We start from the raw sequence: 22,920 nt of genomic DNA, 5'->3' as shown, positions 1-22,920 counted from the left end.
ATTCCAGAGGACTAAAGAAATATTCTACAGACCTCCTGACAGAGGTGAAAGATTCAGAATGCAGAATGAAACAATTTGAAACGTTTTTTTGGACATGACCAATGTGGAAATTTTGTTTTGACTGATTACACATATTTGTAATGGACTTTCTTGTGTTCTCAATGTGGGGGAGGGGAGAAGGCAGATTCTGGCTGATTAAAAACATTCTTTTCGGGGGTTTTTTGAAGTTGTTAAGAACAAAGATCAATATAATGACCATACACAATTCCAGGGGGCTGATATTATTCATCTCCTGATGGCACATTTAGGGTACGGAATTTGACATGTATATTTTTGTATGCAGCCAATAAGGAAATTTGTTTTGCTTGACCATTTATGTTTGTTATGAGGAATTTTTTTTTTCTTTTCTCTCTCTTCCTTTTTTAATGAGGTTAGTGGTGGAAGAGAAAAGAGATATCTGTTAATTTTTTTTCAACACTTAAAATAGGGGGATGGTGCTACAGATGTGGAATGTTATATCACTCATTTTCAAATGAGGTCACTGTACTGTTTAGCTTAATTGTCTCACTCGGTTACAAGAGCCCTCTTTCAGAGTGGGAGCAACCTGGAAAGGTTTGAAATGTAAAAACAACACATCAATAAAACGTTAAATTTGAAAACACACACACACACATACACACAATCTAAGGATCCTTGGCATCCAGCCTTCCCCTCATGTACCAAGTTGATAATCTTGTCAGAAAAGGAAATAAGCCTATTCTGGCATGACCTTTTCTTGACAAAGCCATGCTAGCATCTACCAATAACTGCTTCCTTTCTAAACACTCACAAACCATCTCTTTCATATGTTCTAGACGTTGCCAAGAATTAAAACTAAACCCACTGGTCTATAATTTGCAAGCTCCACCTTCCTTTTTTTTCTTTGGAAAACTAGGACATTTGCCCATTTGTAAGCCTGCAGCACCTTCCTTCTGTTCTCCATGATTTTTCAAAGATCACTAGACACAGCTGCTTAGTAATCACGTCCACCAGTTGCTTCTGTACTCCGGGGCGAGATCACCTAAGCCTGATGACTTAAAATCAGTGAAGGCAATAATTGTCCTCTTACCATTTCCTCACTTATTTTTTCAACTCTGCTATCCATTTTATCCTATCCTGTCCTATCCATCCATCCTAACCTCAATCCAGAGATCATTCTCACTGGCCAAGAAAACAACAGAAAAGCTAGGGTTCAATGCTTCTGTATGCTCCCCACAATGTCTATCACTTGCCTGATTCATCGAAGCACTGGTCCTGTTCCTTCTTTGAGCTTTTTAACGCTCAGGTTATTTTGCATTGTGTCAGAATCAGCTAATTCTGAGACTCACTGCTGCAAATGATGTTCTTACAGAACCATGATGTGCTTCACAAGGTGAAGTGGCCCCATCAGGCTACTCCCCCCAACCCCACCAAAATCCTCTTTCCACCCACCCTGAGGACGCCTCTTCTTTATGGGTCTTCATCCCCATATGGTAAGTAGGACCACCTAATGAAGTGGTCCCTGCTTGTAGTAGGGCCATAATGGCTCCTGGGAATCCAACCATTCAGTGCCTGGCTATACTCAGAGGTGTCATGCAGACATATCTGACTTGGACCTCAATTTCCTCATTTGGGGTAGCAGAATCTGGTGGTAAGGTCAGAGATTACCCAAGAGCTCTAGTCAGAATGCCAGCTGAGTTTGGGAACTGAACAGACCAGAGGATACCTGGGAGAGCTGTCGGTACTCTGTTCTGTAATATGTTACATTTTTTTCTTTGACTTTGATCTTTGTTCTTACAAGCTGGTGGTCTAAGTGCACAGTAGACTATCTATCCTCCTCAGCTTCTAACATGATTTTCCTGAAGTACTGCTCTAACCATGTCATTTCTCCTACTCAGTTAACTCCAGTGACTCCCTGCTACCTCCAGGATCAAATATAAATATAGCTTTGACTAAAAGTCCTTTGCCCCTTTTCCATCTCCAATTTTTTTATTTTAATTCTAGATACCAAACTAGTCCCCTTCCTATAATTTCTCACCCATCCCATGCCACTTCCTAGCCCCATCCTTTGGCACGGGATATCCCATTGCCTGGAAGGTACCCCGCTTTCACCTCTACCTCTTACATTCCTTGTCTTCTTAGGCAGCCTCTTCCCAGGGTCTCCACCTGCCACTCCCTTCCTTTCTGAGATCACCTTTCATCTTCTCTGAATGCATCTTGTGTAACTGTAAAACAGGGATAACAATGGCACTCTCCTCCTAGAATGGTTGTGAGGATCAAATGAGATAATTGTAAAGCACTTAGCACTGTACCTGGCACTAGTGAAGGCACAATATGTTAGCTATTATAATTACCATTATGATGATGCACCTGTTTCTTCACATGTCTCTATTAAAATGTTAGCTCCTTGGGGTGGCTAGGTGGCACAAATGAGTAGAGCACTGGCCCTGGAGTCAGGAGGACCTGAGTTCAAATCCAGCCTCAGACACTTGACACACTTACTAGCTCTATGACCTTAGGCAAGTCACTTAACCCCAATTGCCTTCCCTCCTCCAAAAAAGAAAACATATTAAGTTAAATCCATTAAGTTAAATCCTTGAGCACAGGCTGTTTTTTATTTTATCACCACCATTCAACGTTCTATCAGTCAGTCAACACATTTTTGTTGTTTTATTAATTTTAATTATTAGATTTGAATAATTTCATTAATTTTATTGGTCGCTTATTATGTGCCAAGAACTGAACACAGGAGATAGCAAGTGCTCAATAAACATTTGTTGACTGACTCAAAATCATCTTTGGCTTCTCTGTCAGCTCACTGAGAGCTGATTTCGTCTTTGTATCGCATGTAACAGTCATATTGCACTGCATATAGCAGACTAGTATTTAAGCAATTATTTAATTTTAAATTTATCCTCATTCATCTGTCCTTGCTCATCTTCTATATATCCCTTTAAAATCTGAGTCGATGAGTTAATTCCCTGTATGTAGCCACATCAGTCTTTAAACAGTTTCCACCTTTAAGACATCCTCAAGTCATTTCTCTCAAACTTCCTTGTTAGGAGTTTCCCACTCTCAGAAGAAAATCCCAGATTATGGACTGCTACCTCTCTTCTCTCTGACCTCTCAGAAATCCAATCTCCCTCCAAATCAAAGGGTGTGTTTCAACTATTTCCCCCAAGGCTCCTCTCATTTCTACTTCAAACGCTAGTTCCTCCTTGGTCAAAACTAGGCTCACTCTTGAGCATCAACAACTCCACATAGCAGGTTTTCTTCATGAAAAGTGAAAAGTGAGCACCCTACACCATGCCTCATTTCCTGGGCACCATCTTCTCTGATGGTGAATAAAGACAAAGCTTACCCTACCATGAGCCTCTCATGGTTTCGGAAAGAGGAGGGTATTATCTTAAGACCTCTCCTGGCAGAGAATGGACTCTTCAGAGTCCCAACTCCCACCCATGACCTTGGCACACGTGTCTAGAACGTCTTTGCTGGAGCCTGGCTTCCTCTAAGCCTTCTGCCACTTGGGAGGTTTAGGGTATGTAGTTACAGAAAGTAAGCAGGGCTCAACTATGGGACTCTCTGAATTTGGCATCAAAAGACCCAAGACCAGGTCCCAGCTCTGCCAGTAACTCCCCAAGTGACCTTTGGTAGGGCAGTTCCCTTCTCTGAGCTTGTCTGTTCCACTGTGAAATGAAGGAGCGACTGAGTTTGTTTCTAAATGCCCTTCTAGCCTGACTTATGATTTTCATGACCCAGACGATCTGCAGACAGGTGGTAACCTTCAAAGTGATGCAAGCCAAGAAGGCCACAAGCAGAATTAGAGGCCCAGGCTGCTCTAGAGCTAGTCCAGCCTCCTCTCCTTTGCCCAGGCTCCATGACAGAAATACCTAGTTCACTCTTTCCACCATCTGGATGCCAGCAGCTGCCTCAGACAGAACTAAGGCTTCTAGATCTGGAGAAACCTGGGAGACAGAGAAGAAACTCTCAGTCCCTCCTTCCCCAACCAGACAGAAGAGAAGGTGATTGATCACCTTATGCAAAAATGGATGAAGGGAGTTCACCTTACCCAAAAGGAGTTTTTTCTCCTCCCCCACCCCACAAAGGTTGTCAGAGTTGGACGTATAGAGGCCCTGCCAGCCCTAGTGTAGAAGGACAAGAGAACCAATCAGCAGGATGCCAGAGGTCCCCAACCCCTGCCCCAGCAGCAAGATGGGAAAACTAAATTATCCATCCTCCATATTCTCCAAAGACAGGTACCGAGAGCATTAGAAAGATTAGGGAGGGAGTAAGGGGGAATGCAATTGGGTCAACGTATGGAGTATGGAGGTAAAGGATGGCAGTGATAGGGAAATCCATTCATGGTTATGATCAAGAATTCCATATGGGATAAGGATGGGGCATCAGTCTAGGACTGGGAATGGGATCCCTCTGTAGCCAGTAAATTCTTGGACCATGGCTAGGAACTCTAGCCTCAGTAGAGTTTGATGTATGGTAGGGTTGAGGACTGAGGATTATCAACCACACTGAAAGAGCTTCCTTTGAAATTCACTACAGTGGTGAGACCAAGAGTAAGTACAGAGGGTGCAAATGAGAGTAAGGAGAAGACCTCCCTTTCACCATCCTTAAAAATGAGGGAGGCACAGCCCAATATTCCTCAGAATCATGAGCTGTTTTTCATCTGGGGGAAGGATTAATGATGACTCCAGTACTGAGTGAGTATGGTCCCTGGGGTAGGGAGATATGAAGGCTTCTGCCATAATGGCAAGGCAGGTGACCCTTAGACGGACATAAGCCCCTCCCTCTCCCCAAGACACAAACACACACACAGATTTCCAAGTGAACCTTTAATCTCTCTGAGGGACGGACAGGCCTTGGCACACTTTTAGGTGTACCACATGAAGCCATAGTTAGCATGGACTCGCTCCTCATTGGTCCGTAGACTGTACAGCTCACCCAAGGTTGGAGGCACCCATCGGGTAGTATGGAAGACAGACTCACCCACCTGGGAAAAGAAAGCTTTTACTGTGAGTCCCAAAGTTTCATGGAAGAAGACTGGCCCCCAACCAAGGCTGCTCACATATGTGACTCTACACCCCCCAAACTCAAGCAAATGTTAGCAGCCCCCAGCCCAAAAGGGACACCAACTGCTAGGAGTCTACACCACAGCCGCTGGGTGTCCCTATCCCCCTGGTTTACTGAGGGGTCATAGCTGAAGAATCTCTGAAACTCTGCTGGATTCAGAGTCAGAGAACCTGAGTTCAAATCCCAGCCGAGCTGCTCACTCTCTGGATTGCCCTAGGCAGCTCATTTATTCTCTCTGGGCCAATGTTTCCTCACCTGTAAAACTAGGGAGGACTCCTCAGGGCCTTTCCAGTTCTAAATCTATGACCTTCTGAATACTACTCAACCCTCAGCCATCCACTAACTTCTCTGTCTTTCTCCTCTTCTATGGCTTTTGAGGAAAAAAAACCTAAAAATCAGTTTGAGAGTCATGAGACCTAGTCCCAAAACCACCACGAAACTTGCAATGTAATCTTGAGCCAATCACTTTTCAGTTAACAGAACAGAATGCCAGGCTGGGAAGGCCCTTAGAACATAGTCTGTGTCAGAGCTGGGAGGGCCCTTAGAACCTCGAATGCCAGGATGGGAAGGCCTTTAGAACACAGTCTATGTCAGAGAAGGGAGGGCCCTTAGAACATAGAATGTCAGAGCTGAGAGGAATTTTAGAAATCCTCTTTTTAGACACCATCAATCTGTAAACAAAGACACTTGGATTCAGAAAGAATAAAGGATTTGCCCAAGACCCCACAGTTAAATTAAGAGCCTGCTTCTAGATCCTCCCACCCCACATAAAGGAACCAACCTTCCAACCAGGAACATCTTTCATGATTATAGCCTCCTCCTCCAGGTTCTCTCTCAACATACGCAGCTTCCTTCAGGCAAACAGACAAGAGTTAGAAGCTACAGCCCCAGACTAACACAGCATTGCTGGTCCCTTAAAATTATCTGTGTAAGAAAAAGCAGGGAGAACTGATAGAAAAAGCAGAACCTAAACCTAATCAGCCAGCTTGTCCTTCTACCTGTCCTCCATGGGAAAGATATATTTTCTAAGGGAGGCATGTGGCAGCATCTGAATCCCTGGGACTCCAGAAGGACAGAAAGAATTTTCTTTGTCTTTTCCAGTCCCATCCACATTCTGTGGCTACATCCACACAAGGGAAGAAATAAAACCAGTAAAAGATGGCAGTCTCATGCTAGTTGAAATCAAAATCTCAGCACTGGTTAGATAAATTTCGCCAATCAAAGGCAAAATGACTGATAGTGGGCACAGATTCACTCTGCTAAGGTAACAAAAGAAAAATCTGTACGTCAGGCCCACTCATTCAATAGCCTTCTCTCATCTGTACTGAGGGCACCACACATCTGGCTGTTCTCTTCTGCCAGCATCCTCCCATGGTCCTGAAGAGACCCCCATCCCCAGCCTCCTCTGCCTGCTAAAGCCTTCTTCCAACCCAACTTTGAGTGATTCCTACCTCCGATCATCCTCTGCCTGCAAGAGTGGCATCAATGCAATCCGGGCTTCCAAGTCTTCAATCAGCCAACGTCTAGAGCAAACACAAGCAGAGAGTTAGGCACCAAGGGCTGCCCTGATGTCTCCCAATAGAAGTATAGCCTCATTTAAGGCCTCAGTCCCAAGAGCTAAAGATATAGCCAGAGCACAGAGTCACCCCCCTACTCCACCCCCACATGAGGAAGTGATATCACTTAGACCTCTAACCAGGAAGTTAGCTAGAAGCCCATTACATCAAGTCTGGAGTGATGGAGTACTAATTCCTCATTCCAACAGACTGCAAAATGATGAGGTCAAAACAGATAAGCTCAGAAATCCCTTCCAGCAGATTCCATATCCACGGACCACCACCATTCTATAAACGATTCAAGGGATTCTCTTATCTCATATCTCTTCTTTAAAACCAAACTTGTTCTTTCTACTTTACAACATTTCGTTCTAATCATTTTGTGGTGGTTGTTCTGTTTTGCATTGTATGAATCACTGTATATACTGTTTTTCCCGGCTCTGCCAACTTCACTTTGCATGAGTTCATCTAAGTTTTTCCATGCTCCTCCATATTCACCACATCCACTGTTTCTTAATAGTCCATTACATTCACATGCCACAGTTTTGTTTAGCTATTCCCCAGCTTTATTTCCAGTTCTTTGATACTGATGTAAGTGCTGCTATATAAATATTTTGGTAGTTATGGAGTTTTTCTTTTTGTTGAAGACCTCTTTGGGGAATGTCTAGCAGTGAAATCTCTGGGTCAAAGAGTATGGACATTTTAGTCACTTTATTCACATAATTCCAAATTGCTTTCCAGAATTGTTGTACAAAATCAGCTCCACCAACAATGCATTAGGTCCCTGTTTTTCTATAACTCCTCCACTGACTATTTCCCATCACTTGCCATCTTTACCAATTTATACTATTTTTTGTAATAGCAAAGAAGTGGAAGGAAAACAGGCACCCATCAACTAGGTAATATGGCTGAATAAATTGAGTGTCACATCACTGACATGCAGAGAATAAAATCCTACGGTGTTTACTGTGTGTTAATTATAAAAAAAAAATTTGAGTTAGTACAGCAAAATGTCCCCTCCCAGGTTCTTCAAGAAAGATATTTCCCATGAATATGTTTAGATTATGTGGATTCCTTCATAGACAACAAAGGTGACTTTGTTCAATGACCCTCTAATTGACAGTAACACATAAAACAAGATGTATGCTCAAAGGTATTCACCACTATTACAGGAAATGTCTAGCACAGTCTGAGTAGTAGATGTCCTCCAGGTGCTTTTCTTTGCAAATGATATTCAGGATTTGATACAGTTAGCATTAACACTGCCGTCTTGTAAAGGAAATTCACAGTCACCTAAGAGTTCAGTCTAACAACCCATACAGGAAAAAACATGTGGATGAAAAATGCTTATAGCTCAGATAAACAATTAAGTGGCAAACCCACATATTGTATCTTGGGCATAAACTGCAATCAGTCTAGATCCAGACTTACATAGAAAAAGAAAGCTAACTAAATTATATTTGGGAAATCCCACGATGCTTTCAATGACCCCAAGCTTCTTACCAAAAAGAAAAACCCATCCTTTTAACACCAGCATTTTCCTGATGATGACTCTAAATCACGGAACACAATAATCTCCCCTATACCCAACCCATCAAACAAACAAAATAAATATCCTCCCTTCCAAAAAATAAATAGTCAAGCAAAACAGATTCACATTTTGGCCTTGTCCGAAAATGCTGGCCTCTTTCTGTAATCATGATTCAGTAGTTCTATCTTTAAAGGTAGGGGTTAATATAAGATTCATCATATGGTTAATTATTGCAATGATCAAATTTAAGTCTTTCAAAATTGTATTTCTTTACAATGTTTTAGCTAAAGTAAAAATTGTTTTTCTAGTTCTACTTATTCTGCATCAATTCATGCAAGTTTTCTCAGACTTCCCATCCCTTTCATGGTCTCTTACAGGACAGTAATATTCCATTATGTTCACATACCATAATTTGTTCAGCCATTCCCCAACTGAGAGGATCCTTCTTTATTTCTATTTCTGTTATAACCAAAAGTGTCGATATAAACACTTTGCACATCTGAATAATTTCCCTCTTTCTTTGATCGCTCTGAATTATAAAATCTGGTGAGGAACTGGGTTAAAAGATATGAATTGTATAGTTCCAAAATGGAAAGCTACTACGTCAAGAGTCTATGAAAACCTAACTAGCAAATGTGATGGCAACAGGCCCACCTCAGATCTTTCTAACAATAGGCAGAATGTCCTGATCAGAGGTAATGATACAGGGGAACCCACAAGGGAGAAGAACATGTTCTGTAAGAACCATGATCTTGGCTGTCATGGCAGTTGACTCGAGTGGCACTGAAATACCGTATCCAGCATAAGTGTAAGATAGCAAGAGGAGCCAATGCTATTGCAGCTACCTTATCTCCCCGCTCTGGCCACCATATGGTTGTAAACACATTGCACCACTATTTCTCTTTGTCTCTTTGTGTATATTCTTTCTAGATTTTAGGTTAATGAGTATGAGAGAAAGAATAGACCCATTTACAACTCTGTGAACTCAAAAAGTCAGAAGAGCCACAGAAGGTCCAGCAATTGAACCCACAGCCAAAGCTTCTGGTAGTGAGCTTGAGGAACGCCTGAGAAGGCCCATCGAGCCATTCTTGAGGAAGGCCTTGGAAGGCCCATCGAGCCACTCTTGAGGAAGGCCTTGGAAGGCCCATCGAGCCATTCTTAAGGAAGGCCTTGGTAGGCCCATCGAGCCATTCTTGAGGAAGGCCTTGGAAGGCCCATAGAGCCATTCTTAAGGACGGCCTTGGAAGGCCCATCGAGCCACTCTTGAGGAAGGCCTTTGCAGGCCCAGCCTAACGATGGGGGGAAGGTATTAGAGGACTGAAATTCTGGTTTGGGAGGTCACAGAATTCTGGTTCTTTCTATTTGTTGTTTAGTAATTTATCAGTCATATCCAAGTCTTCATGACCCCATTTGGGGTTTTCTTGACAAAGTACTAGAGTGACTTGCCATTTCCTTTTCCACTGGATTAGACAAACAGGGTTAAGGGTTTTGCCCAAGGTCACACAGCTGGTGGGTGTCTGAAGCACGATTTGAACCCAGGAAGATGAATGAGTCTTCCTGACCCCAGGCCCAGCACTCTATCCACTGTGCCACCTGGCTGACCGTTATTGGTGCTTGCTATGCTGTCTTTGTAAATATAGCTTTTTGATGTTTAAAAAAAAAAGTACGAACTGCAGTAAGGACAAATGTCTTGGGAGGATGAGAGCCAATATACTCTATCTGCCCATGAGAGGTGGATGGAGAATCATGCAGGATCTTGTAACACTGATCTTTCAAAGCAGACACTATGACTGGCATGAGAAGCATCATTAAAAAGAAGCAGCTGCACCATCCTTAGTTAAAGCGATCACATGCCATAGCACCAATAATAATACTCTGACAGTTACTGTGCCTAACACAAAACAGCATCACAACTCCTATGTCCAGATCAGTGATGGACCTAGTCCCAAATCTGTAACTTTCCCATAAGACATTAACTTGTTAGGGGGCTTATGATCATCTCCAATGGACAATAACATGCTCTACAAACAGCTGTAGGCCATGGGAGGCATCAGCAAAACTCTTCTATGAGTCCTGATCCCAGAGAGTACCTTTAACTACAGTTCTGTTCTCTCCAGACCCTGAACCACTCACGTCAGTGGTCACTCCCCACAAATCAGTATAAATTAAGATCCTATCTGTCTCAGCCCTCAAGGCTCTTTCAGGAGTCGGTCATTTGGTCCAGTGAAAGAAGGAACTGCCATTCTTCAGTGTATTTCCCATTGTTCATCCTTCATTGCCAAAGAAGACCACACCATCAGAGAAATGATGACATGACTTGTACTACTAGATTAATGGAGGATAAGGTCCAGTTGTACATGCTTCTCTTATAGTGGCAGAACTGTTAGTAAACCAGGCAAAATGGCATTCCTCAAAAGCCTAGTCTTTACAGGGAGGGGTCCACTGGTAGAGTTTGGGGTGGGACAAGAGATCTAGGCCCATTATGACAAAGTAATAATATACTCATGAACAACCTGAGAACATGATACAGAATATACCATTTCCATTTAAAAACAGAATCTTGTTAAAGGGACCACCTTGCATCACCCAACTCATAATGGGCCATGGGTAATTCTAGATGATGGGAGATGATATGGCCCTGCATTATCCAATAAGTAGCAGCTAGGGCTTTCCTCAGATAACAAGGAAGTCATACCAATGCCTCGAGCCTTGGTCCTCCCAAGGGTGACCCTCTTTGGCCTTCTAAAAGGAATACAACCCAACCTATATAAAGCAGATACCACTCCTACCACACATATTTGTACCCAAAGGATTTTGCTTCAGATCCTATGACACAGGAAAAACAATTCCTGGTGACAATTGTGTCACATAGCAAACAAATTAGAGAGAGTATCACTGACTGTTAAATGTCAGATTCACATCAGCTAGAAGAAAGAAATTCACTTTATATTCAGTGCAAGTTGAAGGCAAATTCTATCTCCCAGCATGAGCTGCTGATGCTCACTTGGATACAAAGTACCTAGAGACTGTCTTCACAATCCTATATATTCAGGGGTTGCTCCAGACCACATCGGGAGACCACAAACAACAAGTTTGCTCCCCAATGCTAGGGAGAGGTTGTCAAGAGTCACCCACATTTCAAGATCAGGTCCTTGTTTCAGTAGGTCACATTCAGAGAGAAAGACTGTCTGGGCCCTGGGCCCAGAAGGGGCAAATAACGGTCTGGGGTCACAGGAAGGGAAACCTAACCTGATAGGTAGAAAGGTCCCTTAGAGATCAACTATGCCAAACTTCCTCATTTTAACAAAAACCATTGAGGTCAGAGAGAGAAAACAGTTTATCCAATGTCACATATAGTAGGATTGGGGGAAGGAGGAGGGACAGTTGGAAACCTCAGGGAGGTAGGGAAGGAACAGAGAGAAACTGTAAGTGGCATCTGAAGTCAGTGAATACAGGATAGTTACTGGCCTTTACAAGGTATCAAGCCTCTCCACATTTCAGCAGTCAGACTGTGACATGAGCAGTCACAGTGGATCAACATCTGACCCTACCAGACAACTTCCCAGAGCAGGCTGTATAACCAGAGCAGGCACAGGGAGAGAAGGACCATACCTTCGTTCTCGATTCCACTTCATCATGCCCCAGTGGCCAAACAGCAGCGTCCCGATGCCAATGGCAAACATGCTATAGCCTGGAAGGGAAAACAGAGGGAAGGGGGGCATGGAACAGATTCTGATCTTCATATTGGAGCCCAAGGCAGGTGGGCAGATGTTTCTATGGTGATGCTGGTAAAGGAAGAAGGTGTCATGGTATCACAGTGTCATGGTAGAAGGGCCCTTAGAACATAGAAAATAACGCTGGAAGGGGACAAGACCTATTCGTATAGAAGGGCCTTAGCACATAAAATATATATCAGAGGAAACAAGACTTCAGTACAGAAGGGCCCCTAGAACATGGCAGAATATAAATGTCAGAGGGGGACAAGACCGTAATTTAATAATAATAGTTAACACTTTAAGGTTACAAAATGATTTCAACATTATCTCTCATTTGATCCTCTTAATTCTCAATGTGGACAGTGATTTTTTTTTCAGTCTAGACTTCATCAGCATAGAAAATTCCCAGGACATAAATTTTCTCCATTGAAGCAAATCAACCATTCACCTGAATTTGAAGATGCCTGAAGCATTAAAAAGTTAAGTTAACTGCCTTACTCACTGCTAGAATTTGTCAGAGGCAGAACTTGAACACAGGTCTTACTGAACCCCATGCTCAGTCTCTGTTACCACACCATGCACTAGACTAGGCAGTTAGGTGGCAAAGTGGATAGATGAAAAAAAATCAGTGAGCCAAGTTGGGAAGATCCGAATTCATTCTGGCATCAGATAGCAAACTGGGCAAGACACTTGTGTCTGCCTCAGTTTTCACAACTGTAAAATGGGGGTAATAACAGCACTTGCCTCAGAGGGCTGCTATAAGGATCAAATGAGAAATATTTGTAAAGCATTTTGGCTCACAGTAAGCACTACGTAAAGTTAGTTGTTTATTATTATTATTATTTATTATACATCATCATCACCATTATTACTGTTAGCGGTCCTCCATGCCTGGAATGCACTCCCAGCTCACTGCTGTCTCTCAGAATCTTCTGTTTCCTTCAAGACTCTGCTCACCTTCCACATGGAGCCTTTCCTGATCTCACCAGCTGCCACTGCCCTCTGCCTAAAGCACTTACCCTGAAATTACCTCATATAAACTTATTTCTGTACGCTATCTCCTCCAACAAACTCTAGGATCTTTAGAGGCAGGAGTGGTTTTGTTTTTTTGCCTTGGTATGCCCCAATGCCTAGCAGCACTATATCTGGAAACTGAGGCAAACATAAATGTCTCCAATTTGTCTTTGGTCAGTTGCTTAGCCTGGGTCTCACTCCTGGGTCAATGCCAACACGGATCAGAACAGGAGCTTTATATAGCTCTGGTTTTTTCAACCTGGGCCAATACACCTCTCCTTAAGCGGCCCGGTGGCCCTCTCCTTCTAAGCATTCCTCAATACCTCTGGCTTCAGCCCTACTGCAGCTCAGAACTCAGAACCTCCATGGAGCCACCAGCCTCAGCCTCCACCTAAGCTTCAGGCTCCCCCAGAGGAGAGGTTACCAGCACATATCACAACTCCCAACAATAAATGTATGTGCACTAACTGATCCCTATTTAACAGATGAGGAAACAGGTTCAGGCAGGGTAAACCGGGCGAAGGACAAGATGAGAACAAAGTCATAGAAATAGCTCAACATCCCTTCAAGTTGATATCAACCCATTAACAGCACCAATAACTTTGGCTCCAGGCATTCCAACAGGTCTGAATCCCTCTCAAACTGTATATAAAGTGCTTACCCCATGTCTCTTCATCCTGTCTAGGAGAGCACAAGCCATTTGCCAAGAGCTCTGGTGAGAGCAAGGTATATACAGTACGTCTACAATGTTCCCCCTCAATGGGCGTTACCTCCCTCTAAGTGAAAAGGCCAAGGTTCCCATTGCATCCTGGGCCACCTCCAGTCACCCTGATGAATATCTGGTCAGGATGGCTCAGGAGGAGTAAGGGAGGCTGGTGACCTGCACAGCTCTCCCTCACTCAAAACAAAGTCAAGTGCAACTCATGTTATCATTTCTCTGATGTCACAGTCTTCTTCAAAAAATGCAGGATAAACACAACAACAATGTTCCCCCAACCTATGGGTCTAATAGATTCCTCAAAAAGGGAAACGTAGTTGGGGTTGTTTGGTTACTGCTGCTCTTTCTTATGGCCTAATTCTTTCCTTTTAAACAATAAGCTTGGCTAGTAACTTTAGTTTTGACATCACAATCGTCTCCCCACTGCCCTAAAAAGTCCTTCCTTGTAACAAAATAAGCAAAACCAACAGCGACTGCCTCCAAGTCTGACTTGCTCTTGATCAAACCGAGCTGACATTTTAGTGATCACCCCTTACTGTTCTCCTTGAATAAGCTATTCTAGAATTCTGCCAGGAACAAAGGTCAACTTCACTGAGCTATTAGAGTACAAAGAGCCCACACTCCTCTCTTGTCTGAAAATCTGGTTGCCCATGTGCTTGCTCTCTCTCCTGGTCCCACAAATGCTTCACGGGTCCTGACAGCACCTCAGCAATCATATACATATCTACCACGTGTGTCACTGCCCTGGGATCTCATTGTTCCAGGCCTGGTGACTCAAACTCATTCAGGACAGCCTCAGTACTCTTACCACACACCTGCGCATCTTGGGCTCCAATTACATTAGCCAATTTGGGGGAGACACTTCCTAGTCCATAAATCACTCTCTGAAAGTCTAGTAGTTCAGCCTCATTTTCACAGTTCCATCCACCTAAAAAAGCTTTGTTTTTAGCCTGAGTGCTCCTGATGTCATTCACAGAGGATTATATTCACCCTAATTCAGTGGTTTCAAACTCAAATAGATCCCTGCAGCCCACACACTGACTTAGAAAACCATAAATTAACATCATCTATGTTGTACTGTAGTATTATTTTGTAAACATTTTTTAATTACATTTTAATCTGGTTCAGGCCACACTTGAGAGGTTTGTGTTTGACAACTGTCCTAAGTCACCTGTCCTTGTTTTCTTCCTTTCTACACTTTTTAACTTGATGAGTTCCCTGTTCTGAATCCACCTACTTATACTATCATCTATCCACACTTCAACTCACACTTCATCTTGTCCACAATTATAGCAAAGAAAGAGCCTCTGCCAAATGCTTTGCTGAAAGAGTCCACGGCTATGCATAAATCTCTTTCGAAATCGACCTCCAGGGAGACCCTATGGCCCGGGATTTAGAGTCAGGAAGTCCTGGACTGAAATCCTACAACTGATAAAAAACATCAACATCACAGTGCTATTGTGGGGATCAAGAGATAGATAATGGTCGTTTTTTTTTTTTTTTTTACTTTTTAAAAAAAGTCATTCTGTTTTTCCTCATAGGAATCATTTCCTTGTGTCACTATAACTCCTTTTTTCATTTTCATCCCTCTCTCTGTAAAGTTTAGGCCACAGAATCGTAGCTACCTTTTCTCTGAACTCTTTGAAAACCTACTCATTTAAAATCTAGGGTGGAAATCAGACAAGATCTCGTCTTTTCTGTTTCTAGCACACATCCTGATTTGGAGTAGCCATTTCCAATATTAAAGTCTCTACCATTTCTACTTCAGCAACTAATTCCTCCTTATTGGTCAGAATTGAGTCCAGAAAAGCAGCTCAAATGTTGTTTCATCCACCTTTTAAAGAATGAAATTATCAGTAAGAGAAGCTAACAATTCATCAGTAGCCCTGCTTCTGGCAGAGAGGGCTTCGACAGATAGATCTGAAGCTATCCTACATCTCACATACAAAAATCCTTCTCTATTTCCTCCTGTCCGAGAAGTGTGTAGAGTATTACCCTGACAATATCACTGATTCTCTCTCCACTGACCTTGCTGGAAAGGCTCTCTACCAAGCTGGCTCCTGGATTTCCCCATGAATACAACTTTTTTAATATGTGATGCTACTCTGAACCCTTTTAAAACGTATTCTGTTCTCTCTGAATATGACATCTTCTTCCACATCCAAGCTCATGTGAATTTCATTCACCAAATCTCAATGATATCTATCATCAGCAAACACTTATCAAGCACCTACTAATGCTGAGCAGAGTGGATAGAGTGTCAGGCCTATCGTCACATCCTGAGTTCATATCTGGCCTCAGACACTTCCTAGCTGTGTGACCCTGGGCGAGGCACTTAACCCTGTTTGCCTCAGTTTCTTTATCTGTAACACTAGCTGGAGAAAGAAATGGCAAAAAAGATTTTTCTGTATCTTTGCCAAGAAAACCGCAAATGGGGTCACGAAGAGTCAGAAATGAATGAAAAACAACAACTAGAAAATGAAGATACATAGAAGAAAAAAAATTAAAAGTCTTTTGCTCTTGAGGAGCTTACATTTATCAAGTTAAATATGCAAACACATTTGTAAATTTTGTTTCTGTTGTTTGGTTGTGTTTTCACTCTTCTTGACACCCCCCCATATGTAAACACAAAGTATATAAGAAGGCATACAAAGTAATTCCAGGGAATAAAGCTGGGATAGGGAGGAATATCAGCCAAGCCCTCATGTGGCAGATGGCACTTGAGCTGAGCCTTGAAGGGGGGAAGCGACATATTCTAAGAGTAAAATGTTCTACGTGGGAGGCACTATGTAAGTATTCAGGGACCCCAAACGCACTGCTCTCTCCCCTAAGCTCCACAAATGCCCTTTATGGAGCAGGGTGAAGGGGAGGAAATGAACATTTATATCGCACCTATTATGTGCCAAGCACTTGCTACAAATATCTCATCTGATCCTCACCACAAGCCTGGGAGACAGGCTATTATCCATATTTTACAGCTGAAGCAAACAGAGGTTAATAGACTTGCCAAAGGTTACACAGCAGTAAATGTCTGATGCCAAATTTGGAGTCTTTGTGACTCGAGGCACACTGCCCTACCCCACTGCACCATGTAGGCTCTTCACCAAACACCTCTGTACCTAAGTTTATTTTCTATAAAAGGAGTTTAGGTCATATGGGTCTCTAATGTTCTCCTTTCTAGCTCGAATTGCCTATGAATATCCTTAGACGCTGACTCTACCCTCAAGAATCTTAGATCTCTCTTTACTTTTGAAATCAAACTACTTGAAAAAGCTCTATTTCTTGTCTGTAGTTCCATGTCACAAACCTGCCTACTGGACTTTTTTGAAGTGGATGTTCTGCAGGCATCAACGAGCCCCAAAGAGAACTCAGTCCTTTCTGCCTAAGCACACTAGAACTCAACTATTCCTATGTAGGCCCAATCCCACCCCCCAACTTCAGCACCATCCCTGAACCCCCACTCTCATCCCATGTGGCCAATCATCTGCCAAACCTTGTCATTTCTTTCTCCATAAGAACTCTCTGAGTTCGTCTCTCTCTCTCTCTCTCTCTCTCTCTCCTCATATAGCTACCATGATGGTTCAAGTCTTCCATCATCTCTCACTTATTACTGCAATAACAACCTCCTAAGTGGTCTCCTTCCCAAGTCTCTCTGCATTCCAATCCCTCCTCCACACAGCTGCCAAAATGATTTTCCTCAAGTTCAGATATGACCAGGACAGACAACTGTCCTAACACAACACACACACATACACACACACACACACACACACACACACACACACACACACACACACTCTCTCTCACACAAAATCAATCTCTCTTTCTCTCTCCACTCTGTCTCTTTCTCCCTTTCTCCCTCTCCCTCTTCTTCCCATCCCCCCAGTGGCTCTCTATTACCTCTAGGATTGAACATAAACTTTTCCATCAAACATTTAAAACTTTTCAGTCAGAATCTACCTTACACTTCTTAAACATTAAACACACTTGATGGTCCAGTCAAATTGGCCTAAAGATCACAACACCAGATTTGGCAATTAGACCACTTCAGAGAGATGTTTGGAGTCAAGAAGGACAGGAGCAGCAGAGGAAATAGAGGTATCTGGTTTAGATGGCCTAAGAACTTTAACTGAGAAGAGGAAGAGAAATACAGGATCATAGCTAACTGGTGTGGTAGAGTCTAGTGGAGGATTTCTAAAGATGGAGGAGACCTAAGAAAAAGGGTGAAGACCAAACAGAGGAGGCTGACAAATGAGAAGGCAATTAGCTGGAGGGCAAAGATGGGAACAAGGGCACAGGTAGAGGTTAAGACTTGGGGAAAGGAGCCATCTCATTATCAGAGATTAGAGAAAAGGAAAAGAGAATAGGGGATGATGTGAAGGGGCTTTAAGAAGAGAAGGGAAGGAGGAAACTCAAGTAAATGGCCTCAATTTTCTAAGTAAAGAAGTAAAGTTGTCATCTTAGAGAGGAGGAGAGGAAGGTCTGGGAGGCCTGAGCTATCTGCTATAGCTCCAATGAGGATGGTGAGAGGAAATCAATTAGTAAGAAATAAAAAGGATTGCCTTACTACAGTGAGGACTCAGCTGAGGTTAGGTAACACATATGTAGTCCCCCCATTCAGTGCACTTGCATGATTCCTCTAGCTTCAACCAGCAGCATGTAAGAGAAATGGAGGTAAATGATGAGAGGAATACAGGTCAGGAGGTTGGTATGGAATAAGCAATGAAAAGACAAGGGGCCCAAAGATTGAGGTGAGGAGGGCATGAACGAGAATGGTGGCTACGACTGGAAATAAGAGGAACAGGGCTGCTAGGTGGTGCCAGAGTACACAAAGCACTGATGAGGAATCAGGAAGACTCACACACTTACTAGCTGTGTGACTCTGGGCAAGCCACTGTTCATCTCAGTTCCTCATCTGTAAAATGAGCCAGAGAAGGAGATGGCAAACCATCCCCAGTCTCTTTGCCAAGAAAATGCCAAATGGGGTCACAAAGAGCCGGACGTGACTGAAACAACCCAACAACAAAGCAAAAGAACACTCAGAGAAATATGGGAGAGAATAAAGACTCGGCAAATAATGGGGCAAGGAAAAATCAAATGAGGACTCCAAGGTGGAAACCATGGGTAACTAGGGAAGGAATGAATTTTGTTTCAGACATGCTGATTGGGAGAATCTTACAGGTCTTCCAGCTTGAACCGTCTAATAAAGCTGGTAATAGAAAGCAGGTCTAGGTAGATATCTGGGAGTCCTCTGCATGCAAAGTCAAATTTACCTCCTTAGGTTAGGATCTCCATTTCCCAGTGCTTGGGTCAGATGTCTATCTAATGTTTTTTCTAATGAATTACTGTTCTTTTCTGCCATTATGAACAACCATAGCTATTATACAGCGCTTTAAGGTTTTCAAACCACTTTCCACATAGTCTCATTTTATTCTCACAGCCACAGATGAGGAAATTAGAACGAGAGGTTAAGGTGCTTGCTTAGGGTTCACACAGCCAGGTGTCTGAAGTAAGATCTGCACTCAGATTCACTTTCTGATTGCAAGTCCCCTGCCTGCAGGCACCCCCCTCCCATGTCTGGTACTCATCTTCCTATACTGCACTACTACTAGCTATATTTCCAATAGTAGTAGCTAGTTAGCTAGGCAGATACACGTGCAGTTATCTCCAAACGACTGGTAGATACAGTGAAAGGAGAAATCCACTGCAGGATTGCAGAGATCAGGTAATCCCTTACAGTGACAGTCTTACACGAGTGGCAGTGCCCTACAACGTATAAAAAATAAAATGGAGAGACAGGAGAAGAGTATATATAGCGTACTCTCTCAGCCTCACCAGGTGTTTAAGCAAATGACCTCTGCAGGTTTAAAGTCTGGGCTCGGACCCCAGAACGGTCGCTGATCTCTTTCTCATTTCTGCTGGCAAGACTCTAGGCAAGAGAAGACGCTGACCAGCTGTCCCCGTCTGAGAAGCTCCGTCTCTAGCCCCAAGCCCATCACCCCGCGCTGGGAAACCTGGGACTCCTCGGCCTCTGGGTTCTAGGGGCGCTCCTGACTCTGACACCGTGTTCTAAGCTCTCTGGGGCTTCTGAAGAATGGGGAGGAACGAGGGGCTCCGGTCCGGGCAACCTCGGGGCGCCGGGGGTGCCCTGCCCCCTCCCCACGCTTGGGGCCCTCCAGCTAAGCCGCTAAGGGTAAGAGCGGGGCCCCGCCTCCTCCACGAACCACTGACCCGAGATTCCCCGACGGGGCAGGTTCCGCTTGTAATCGATGGGACCGTAGCCCCCTGGCGGGGGCATGTCCTGCTTCACCTTGGACGCCGCCATCTTGCCAGCCCAAGGCACTTCCGACGGCGAGGACCCGCGCCGGACGGAAGAAGCCGGAAATGACGTCAAGGGGCGCGAGCCCGCTCCGCCATCTAGAGAGTGGCGGAAGCTACTGCAGAGAAGGTCTTAAAGGGGCGGGCGCTCCACGTCGGAGAGGGGAGGGTGGAGCCAAGGAACGCCCCCTCCGGCACCCACTGGCGCACCCGCCCAGTAATGGTAGTACCGTCTGACGTTGAAGCAGCTTTTTAAAGTTTGCAAAGCACTTCTGGAGGCAGCTCCGTTAACGGCGTTAGGGTTTTAAGGGGTGCCCCTAGGAGTTAGCGCAGCAGGGATCCAGTCCCAAACCGGCCCCACCGCTGACCTTGACCCCCCCCCGGCCAGTTTGAGCTCCCCATAGTTTACTCCTTAATAAAACAAGGGGCTGGGCTAGCCAGCTCTGAAGGCCCAGCACCTCCTGGCCCATGGCCGCCAAGGGGGGGTGCCGCCTCAGCGTTACCCTGCCTGGGGATGCCGGTCCCCAACATCCCTCGGAGGACCCAGCCTCACGTCCAACCAGGCTACGGGTCTGGGCGTCTTGCCATCCCTTACCACGGCAGCATCTCCATCTCCATCACGTCACAAAACGGGCCCCGGCGTGCAGAGCCAGGACACATGCGGCAGCCTCCCTGCGGCCCGTGACGCCCTCAGTCACTTCACAAGGCGGAAATTGTTACCTGGGCGATAAAGGGCGGCGGGGAACCCCGGGGCAGGAGTGGGCACATGGGGGTCAAGGTCTGTGGGTGCCAAGCGCCATGGGTTAAGCCCCAAATCGAAATTCGGAAAACCCTCCCGACGCTCTCGCCCCGTCCATCATGTCTGGAGACAAACTCTTGAATGAGCTGGGATACAAGCTGGGCCGCACCATCGGGGAGGGGAGCTACTCCAAGGTCAAAGTGGCCACCTCCAAGAAGTACAAGGGCACGGTGGCCATCAAGGTGGTGGACCGACGGCGAGCCCCCCCGGACTTCGTCAACAAGTTTCTGCCCCGGGAGCTGTCCATCCTGCGCGGCATCCGCCACCCGCACATCGTGCACGTCTTCGAGTTCATCGAAGTGTGCAACGGAAAACTGTACATCGTCATGGAGGCCGCCGGCACCGACCTGCTGCAGGTGGTGCAGCGCAGCGGGCACATCCCGTGCGCCCAGGCGCGCGAGCTTTTCGGCCAGATCGTGGGCGCCGTGCGCTACCTGCATGACCACCACCTGGTGCACCGCGACCTCAAATGCGAGAACGTGCTGCTGAGCCCGGACGAGCGGCGCATCAAGCTCACCGACTTCGGCTTCGGACGCCAGGCGCACGGCTACCCGGACCTCAGCACCACCTACTGCGGCTCGGCCGCCTACGCGTCTCCCGAGGTGCTCCTGGGCATTCCCTACGACCCCAAGAAGTACGACGTGTGGAGCCTGGGCGTCGTACTCTACGTCATGGTCACCGGCTGCATGCCCTTCGACGACTCGGACATCGCGGGCCTGCCCCGCCGCCAGAAGCGCGGCGTCCTCTACCCCGACGGCCTGGAGCTGGCCGAGCGCTGCAAGGCGCTCATCGCCGAGCTGCTGCAGTTCAGCCCGTCCGCGCGACCCTCCGCCGGGCAGGTGGCCCGCAACAGCTGGCTGCGCGGCGAGGCTTGCTAGCGCCCACCCTCGTGGGGCCCCCGATCTCCTCCTTCTCCTCCCTTCTCCCCGGGCTCACTGACCCTCCCCCTCGATCTCGCGCAGGGGAGAGGCACGAGGGCGCCCGGCGCCCAGGGGAGAGGAGCGGGAAGCTCTCCTGACCTCATCCCCTCCATTCCTTTCCTCCTTTCTCTCCCGCCCCCCCCCGCCCCCCCAGTCTACGGGTGTGAGACGGGAGACCGCCCCTCCCCCCCACGGCACCCGGCGGTGGGGGGGGATGGGGGGGCGGGCGAGGGGTGGGTATAGAAAAGGGGCATGACCAAGATGCTAGGGACAGAGCGAGAAAAAAAGAGGGTCCAGCCGCGCAGAAAGCCCGGAGCGAATGAAAGTGCCAACACTCCGCCGGGCAGGAGGGAGATGCCGAAGCCCGCAGAGCCCCTACTCGAAGGTGGAGCGCAGTCCGGAGACCTCGAGGCGTCCCACCGTTGGCCGAGACCTGCGCTGGCCCTCCCTCCACCCCGCTGGACCCGACAATAAACTCGCTCTCTTGCTAGCAACCCCGGATTCTGGTAGCTGGACGACTAGGAGGAGGGGGGCTAAGGGGGGAAAGGGGGTGTAGGGGGGAGGCGCAGGCAGGGCAGGGGCAGAAGCGACTTTTGCCGCCCCACACCCTTCCTTGTCTGCCTGCCTGTCGGCCCAACTCCATCCTCTCCTCTAGCCTGGGAGGAAAGGGTGTATAGGCGGGGTGGTGGAGCGAGTAATTTGAAGGATTTAGCCCTTGGACAGCCAACGTAGGCCCCTTTCGTACACTTAAAACTTTTTAGACTCCCCGCCGTCATCACTGTGCCCTCTTTACAAGTCCTGCTGGGATCGGGGAGCAGACTGGGGGTAAAAAAGGAATGGAAACTTACTAGCCGGTGGGGGGAGGGGAATGAAAGGGAAGGGTGGGGCGGAGTGACCTCAGCTGGGGTTCTGTTCCCCAGGGCCCTTCCTGCCCCTCCTCCCGGGAGACCCGGAGCTCAGGAAGCCAGCTGTGAGATGGCCAGCATCTTAAGAACTGGATGTCTAACAGCAGGGCAGGGCACTGGAAAAAAAGATGTTTGCCCTAGTTCTGGAGGCAGAGACAGCAGGGGAAGAAGCTAATAGCCCTGGTTGAACTTGGCTTAAAAGCCCTAAGCCAGGTAACCACCTTTACCTGTTTACTACCCACACTTGAGGTGAGCCACCAAGCTTAGCAAGGCCTTAGGTAGCCCATCCATATGGCAGGCTAGACCCTGCTTAAACTAGCGTTTACCAACTTGCTGGGCT

At 46.0% G+C, this 22,920-nt stretch overlaps 2 protein-coding genes across 2 annotated transcripts; one reads left to right on the top strand and one right to left on the bottom strand.

The window, feature by feature from the left end:
- Window positions 1-4,850: 4,850 nt before the first annotated feature.
- Window positions 4,851-20,081, bottom strand: NDUFA13 (NADH:ubiquinone oxidoreductase subunit A13). The gene is made up of 5 exons (XM_072601140.1): window positions 19,870-20,081; window positions 11,803-11,881; window positions 6,555-6,626; window positions 5,885-5,954; window positions 4,851-5,023 (listed from the first exon to the last, which is right to left on the bottom strand). The coding sequence occupies exons 1-5, from the start codon at window positions 19,961-19,963 to the stop codon at window positions 4,904-4,906; spliced, it is 435 nt and encodes a 144-aa protein (XP_072457241.1). The 5' UTR covers window positions 19,964-20,081; the 3' UTR covers window positions 4,851-4,903.
- A 599-nt stretch (window positions 20,082-20,680) lies between these two features.
- Window positions 20,681-22,169, top strand: TSSK6 (testis specific serine kinase 6). The gene has a single exon (XM_072601136.1). The coding sequence runs from the start codon at window positions 20,815-20,817 to the stop codon at window positions 21,631-21,633; it is 819 nt and encodes a 272-aa protein (XP_072457237.1). The 5' UTR covers window positions 20,681-20,814; the 3' UTR covers window positions 21,634-22,169.
- The last annotated feature ends 751 nt before the right edge of the window (window positions 22,170-22,920 follow it).

Source organism: Notamacropus eugenii, chromosome 4, assembly GCF_028372415.1.
Source record: "Notamacropus eugenii isolate mMacEug1 chromosome 4, mMacEug1.pri_v2, whole genome shotgun sequence".
NCBI lineage: Eukaryota > Metazoa > Chordata > Mammalia > Diprotodontia > Macropodidae > Notamacropus > Notamacropus eugenii.
Note: the sequence above shows the minus strand (reverse complement) of the source record. Positions and strands in the feature narration are given on the sequence as shown.

Coding starts and splice junctions, on each gene's coding strand:
- NDUFA13 (XM_072601140.1), bottom strand. CDS start 19,963: ATGGCGGCGTCCAAGGTGAAGCAGGACATGCCCCCGCCAGGGGGCTAC. Junction 11,882..19,869: donor GCCCCGTCGGGGAATCTCGG/GTCAGTGGTTCG, acceptor TTTCCCTTCCAG/GCTATAGCATGTTTGCCATT. Junction 6,627..11,802: donor AAGTGGAATCGAGAACGAAG/GTATGGTCCTTC, acceptor TGTTTGCTCTAG/ACGTTGGCTGATTGAAGACT.
- TSSK6 (XM_072601136.1), top strand. CDS start 20,815: ATGTCTGGAGACAAACTCTTGAATGAGCTGGGATACAAGCTGGGCCGC.